This window comes from Rhincodon typus, chromosome 8 (genome assembly GCF_021869965.1).
Source record: "Rhincodon typus isolate 14 chromosome 8, sRhiTyp1.1, whole genome shotgun sequence".
NCBI lineage: Eukaryota > Metazoa > Chordata > Chondrichthyes > Orectolobiformes > Rhincodontidae > Rhincodon > Rhincodon typus.
In genome coordinates, this window is record NC_063339.1 from 91,076,165 (window position 1) to 91,082,254 (window position 6,090).

General features: G+C 50.6%; 1 protein-coding gene across 1 annotated transcript in view; it reads right to left on the reverse strand.

Annotated features, from left to right (window-relative positions):
- Positions 1-4,737: 4,737 nt before the first annotated feature.
- Positions 4,738-6,090, reverse strand: part of LOC125483829 (probable G-protein coupled receptor 139) — a gene marked incomplete at its 3' end in the record, with an annotated part of 69,976 nt that continues 68,623 nt past the window's right edge. The window contains exon 2 of the mRNA XM_048600524.1: positions 4,738-5,636. Coding sequence (XP_048456481.1) covers positions 4,738-5,636 — 899 coding nt within the window. The remainder of the gene's footprint in view (positions 5,637-6,090) is intronic.

Sequence of the window (6,090 nt, forward strand, 5' to 3'; positions counted from 1 at the left end):
AGTTCCAAGATTTTGAATCATTGAGAGTAAAGGAACAGCCAAGATGGAAGATTATGATTTTCAAGTCCCAGTTGTTTCAGTGACTCTATTAGATCTTCATGTGATGGTCATTTTGAGATTTCTGTCTGCAAATCTTCCCTTTCTAATCTCCTGTTAATGAGAATGGTGTACAGTATGGAGAAGAGCATGCAGGTGCTAATTGTCCCATGTAACAGCTTCACTTGTTTTTCTAGACAGTAGATGCTGTCTGTTTGAAATGTGCTGTCTCACAGCACATATAATGCGGATTAACAGCAGATCCAACTCCTCGGATCATTTGTGAACTTTCTTATACTTCAACAGACTGGATGACTGAATGAATCCTTTCCCTCACTCAGAACATATGAATGGCTTCTCCCCAGTATGACCTCGCTGGTGTACCTATCGGCCAGATGAATCTCTGAACCGCCTCCCACACTTGGAGCATTTGAATGGCCTCTCCTCTGTGTGGATGCGCTGGTGTCTTACGAGGGCAGATGACTGGGTGAATTCTTTTCCACAACCAGAGCATGTAAATGGCCTCTCCCCAGTGTGAACTCGTTGATGCATGCGCAGGCTGGATAACTGAGTGAATACTTTACTATACTCCAAACAAGTAGATGGCCTCTTTCCTGTGGGAACTCACTGGTGTTTCATCAAGGTGAAATATTCTTGGAATTTATTGACATTGCGGAGGTGATGGCATGTGGTATTAGACTGTTAATCCAGAGACCCAGATAAACACTCTGGGGACCCAGGTTCAAATCCCACCACGGCAGATGGTGGAATTTGAATTCGATAAATATCTGGAATTAAGAATCTAATGATGACTGTGAATCCATTGTCGATTGTTGGAAAAACCCATCTGGTTCACTAATGTCCTTTGGAGAAGGAAACTGCCATCCTTACCTGGTTAGCACCGCATGTCACTCCAGACCTGCAGCAATGTGATTGACTTTGAACTGCCCTCCAGGCAATTAGAGATGGGCAATAAATGCTGCCTAGCCAGAGATGTCCTCATCCTATGAATGAATAAAAAATAATTCAGAGCAGATGAATGGCCTTTCTCCAGTGGCAGCACATCGGTGTTTCCACAGAGCAGATGAATCAGGGAATCCCTTCCCACATTCAGAGCAGGTGAATGGTCTCTGCCTCGTGTGACTGCATTGAGGGAACTCCAGCACTGACAAGGAATGGAATTCTTTCTCACAGTTCTCACATTTCCATGGTTTCTCCATATTACAGGTGGTCTTGTGTCTCTGTATGTTCCTACTGTGAATGGTGTGATGTTTCTTTCAGCTCTGAGACTCGGTGAAGGTAGTGAAGGTGTATCAGTTGGGTGTATATGTCTCAGTACTTTTCCAGACAAACTGTTGTTTCAAACCTTTTGAACCAGATAGACATTTCTTGATCTATGGTTTCAAGCCAATGATATTCAAGTGCGACTTATTTCAGCGGTTGCCTTAAATCTTTACGTGATGTTTATTTTGAGATTTCTATCTGAAAATCTTCCATTTCTAACATCCTGCCAAAAGATTATTATTATTATTAGATTAGAAATTAAGATTAAAATGTCAAAACAATTAAATCTATTTGACCATCACTTCTTGTCTGGACAGATTCTGCTCCCTCCCTGGGTTCACTTCCTTTCCTTTCAGCTGCTGCAAGTAAATAATTTCACACCAGAATTTTTAAAAAAAGAAATCGGGATAAATTGTTTTCTCAAAGATATCGGAGAGAGGAAGAAGTTTCAGTCAGGGTGAAGCTCAATCTTCATTCAGAGAGAGAGCGTTGCTTGGCAACTCTGAGCAGCTTCAGAAGTTGATTGTCCCACATTCGCGTTTCGACAGCGGGGTGGGGGGTGATGGTGGGGACTCTGATTGGCTGGAGGTCCAGAGTGCTTCCGGTCCTCCAGCTCTTCCCATTGGTCACATTACGAATTATGACGGATCTCCCCAGAATGGGTTTGATGGTGTTTCATCAAATCATTGCTGCTTCTGAAGATCTTCTCACTGTCAGAGCATTTAAATGGTCTCTCATCAGTGTGAATAAGCCCATGTCCGCTGAAATTGGAGGGCCGAGTGAATCCCTTCCCAAACACGGAGCAAGTAAAATGTTAGATAACAAGGCGTAGAGCTGGATGAATACAGCAGGCCCAGCAGCATCAGAGGAGCAGGAAAGCTGACGTTTTGGGTCTGGACCCTTCATCAGAAATGGGGGAGGGAAAGGGCACTCTGAACTAAATAGAGAGAGGGGGAGGCGGTGATAGAAGATGGATAGTGGAGCAGATAGGTGGAGAGAAGACGGACAGGTCATGGAGGCGGGGATGGAGCCAGTAAAGTTGAGTGTCGCGAGGAAGTGGGGGTGGGGGTTGGTCAGTGAGGAGGGAGGGGCGGTTAGGTGGGAGGAAAGACGAACAGGTCAAGGAGGTGGGGATGAAGCTAGTAGAGGTGGGACAGGGACGGGGACAGGGAGAGGAACAGGGAGGGTCAGGGAGGGAGCGACGGACAGGGACAGGGTTGGAGGGACAGGGAGGGAGCAAGGGACAGGGACAGGGAGGGTCAGGGAGGGAGCGAGGGACAGGGACGGACAAGGAGGGGGAGGGACAGCGAGAGAGGGAGGGACAGGGAGAGTGTGAGGGACAGGGAGGGAGGGACAGGGAGGGTGCTAGGGACGGACAGGGAGGGAGCGAGGGACAGGGACAGGGAGGGAGGGATAGGGAGGGAGCGAGGGACAGGGACAGGGACGGACAAGGACGGGGAGAGAGCAAAGGACAGGGACGGAGGAACAGGGAGGGTGTGAGGGACAGGGAGGGAGCAAGGGAAGGGAGGGGGACAGGGAGGGAGCGAGGGATGGGAGGGAGCGAGGGATGGGGAGGGAGCGAGGGATGGGGAGGGAGCGACGGGGAGGGAGCAACAGGGAGGGAGCAAGGGAGCAAGGGGCGGGTAGGGAGGGAGGGACGGGGAGGGAGCGAGTGAAGGAGCATGGGACAGGGAGGGACGGACAGGGAGCAAGGGAGGGAGCAACAGGGAGGGAGCGAGGGAGCAAGGGGCGGGTAGGGAGGGAGGGATGGATGGGGAGGCAAGGGGCAGGGATGGGGAGGGAGAGAGGGAGACCATGAGGTACAAGGAGGGAGGGACAGGGAGGGAGGAAACGAGGGACAGGGAGGGAGGGAACGAGGGACGGGGAGGGAGCAAGGGACGGTGAGGAAGTGAGGCATGGGGAGGGAGCAAAGGAGCGAGGCAGTGAGGGACGGGGAGGGATCGAGGGACGGAACGAGTGAGCGAGGGCCGTGGAGGGAGGGAGGGAGTGAGGGACAGGAAGGGAGGGAGAAAGGGAACGAGGTACGGGGAGGGAGGGAGTGAGAGACGGAGAGGGAGTGAGGGAGAGAGTGAGGGACGGGAAGGCAGGTAGTGAGGGACGCAGAGGGAGTGAGGGAGGGAGCGAGGGATGGGAAGGGAGCGAGGAATGGGGAGTGAGGGACGGGCAGTGAGTGATGGGGAGGGACCGAGGGATGGGGTGGGAGCGAGGGAGTGCAGGACGGCAAGTGAGCAAGGGAGGGCGAGGGTGCAAGGGACGGCGAGGGAGCGAAGGATGGAGTGGGAGCGAGGGACGGGGAAGGAGTGACGGGGAGGGAGCGATGGAGTGAGCAACATGGAGAAAGGGAGCGAGCGACGGGGAGGGTGGGAGCGACGGGGAGGAAGGGAGGGAGAGAGCGACAGGGACGGAGGAGGGAGAGAGAGACAGCGACAGGGGCAGGGGCTGGGGTCAGGGGGATGGGGCCCAGGGAGACAGATACAGGGCGGGGGTACAGGGGACGGGCGACAGGGAGCCAGGGGGTGACAGAGATAAGTGAGGAACTTGAAGGGAGAGAGGAGGATAAGGAGGAGGGGGCAGAGAGAGAGAGAGAGAGAGAGAGAAAGTGGGTCAGAGTTGGAGAGGTAGGGACAAGGAAACAGAGGCAGAGTGAGAGGTGAGAGCGAGGGGGGAGGAGAGAGACAAAGGGTACATAGTGGGTGGGGAGAGAGATAGAGAGGGAGAGGGGGATGGAGAGAGGGAAGAGGTGGGGTCAGAGGGAAAAATACAGAGTGGGAGATGGGGTTCACACATGCAGAGGGTGACAGAAGCGGGTGCGGACATTCGAGGAGGAGGGAGAGATAGACAGGACGCAGGGAGAGAGGGAGGGAGTGGTTTGGAGAGGATGGGTGGAAAGAGAGAAGGAAGGGAATGGAGAGAAGGATGGGGAGCAGGGGGTTACGGAGAAATGTGGGTCAGAGAGGGAGAGAGCGAGCGAGGAGGGACAGGCGAGAGAGAAAGAGACAGAGATATCCCAGAGGTGAACGCAAGGACAGAGTGACTTAAACCCAACTCCAGAGCTCAGTCTGGAAATCCTCCCATTCCCTTCGGGCCGAGTCTGTCTCTCTCCAGCTGAGCTTCTTCAAGACAAAGACAAACAACAATACAGTTTGCTGTGCTGCTTGGCACTTTCTAATGAACGTTAATTACATATTGAAGTTATGGATGCAGTCAGTGGGATTGGTGCCTTTTCTCTTTGGCCTGTGAGTTGAGAGAAACATTGACATGTTTCCCTGTAACTCCCTGTGGGATAAGGTTGGATAAACCAGCACGACCCTCAGTCTGTTACCATAGCGACAGGCTGCTTCATTGCTGAAACATTGAACTGAAATGAGAAAATCCTGGATGGATTGATTGATGAGTGAATTTGATTGATTGATGAATTTGGGTAAAGGGATATTTCAGCACATTCTTCAGCTGCTGTCTGAACTTAGTCTGGGTCACAGCATAAATCGCGGTGTTTGTGCAGCAACTGAGGAGCTGCAGCATGAAGCCCAATTCCTGCACAAAGTCATGTAGATGCACAGAGTCATACCCAATAAACCACATCCGGCCCCATATAGAAAACACCATTAACGTTGACCATAAGAGGACAAAATTGGCCGAGATCACAAACAGTAAAACAATGGATTTTTTTCGATTTTGCATTTCGGTGTCACACTGACCGACCCCATTGGTGTGAGCCCGGAGTCTCCTGCGGGCTCTGCTTTTCACTAAAATGTGTCTGACGGTGAAAACATTGAGCAGCAGAATCAGGAGAAATGGGAGAGTCGGGGTTAGGATGTGGTGGAGGAACTCGATTGTGACCCAGACACGAGAGTAACGAACATCGATTGTTACATCACAAAACCAGGGGCTGTTCATCAGCCAGTAGCGAGCTGTGAGCATAAAATACCAGAAAATGTTCTTTAAACAGCTCAGCACAGTCACTGTTCCCAGAACCACAGCCGCCGTTTTCTCACCGCAATATTTACTTCTTAGCTTCTGGCAACAAATGGTCACAAATCGATCAAAGGTGAAAGTGACGGTGAACCAGACAGAACAGTCAGTGGCTGCATAAAGCAGGACGGCATGGATATTACACACGGGGATGGACCGCAGGAAATAAAACTGTTCCCAATAAACAATGGGAATGTGTCTCAATATCAAGTCGAGGATAATGACTAGTAGATCCGCCACGACCATGGCCCCCAGGTAACGTCTGACACACGGAGACAATCCACAATCTTTATAAAGCAGGACATAGGTCGTCACTACGTTAACTGTGAGGAAGGAAAACAAATAAATTACACATCAGCCTGGAGGCAAAGTTGCCAGTTTCATTGAGGACAGAGTGAGATTTTCAAACGTATCACTGTATTCAGAGATTTATTGAGATAATTAGAGGGAAGTAACAAAGGTTAAGGTCTCAATTACTTATAAAATGTGACATAAAATGAGATCTCTTCCCTCGGGATCTTGTCTTTTGTTCACTTCACTGACATCTGGCCGTTCACAAATAATGTAAGTTATAGAATGTTCCGGGGAATGTCGGTTATAGAATGTGATGAAGTCGTAAAGAACCCCATCACAAAGGCCCTTCTGTCCATCATTTTTGGTGAGATCCACTCAGCCTCGCGATGGAAATCTCTCCCCAAACTCAACTGGCACCTTGCATACAAAAACAGTAAGATTAAGACAATGCCTTGATCATTTGATGAAAGATCCTCTTTTACA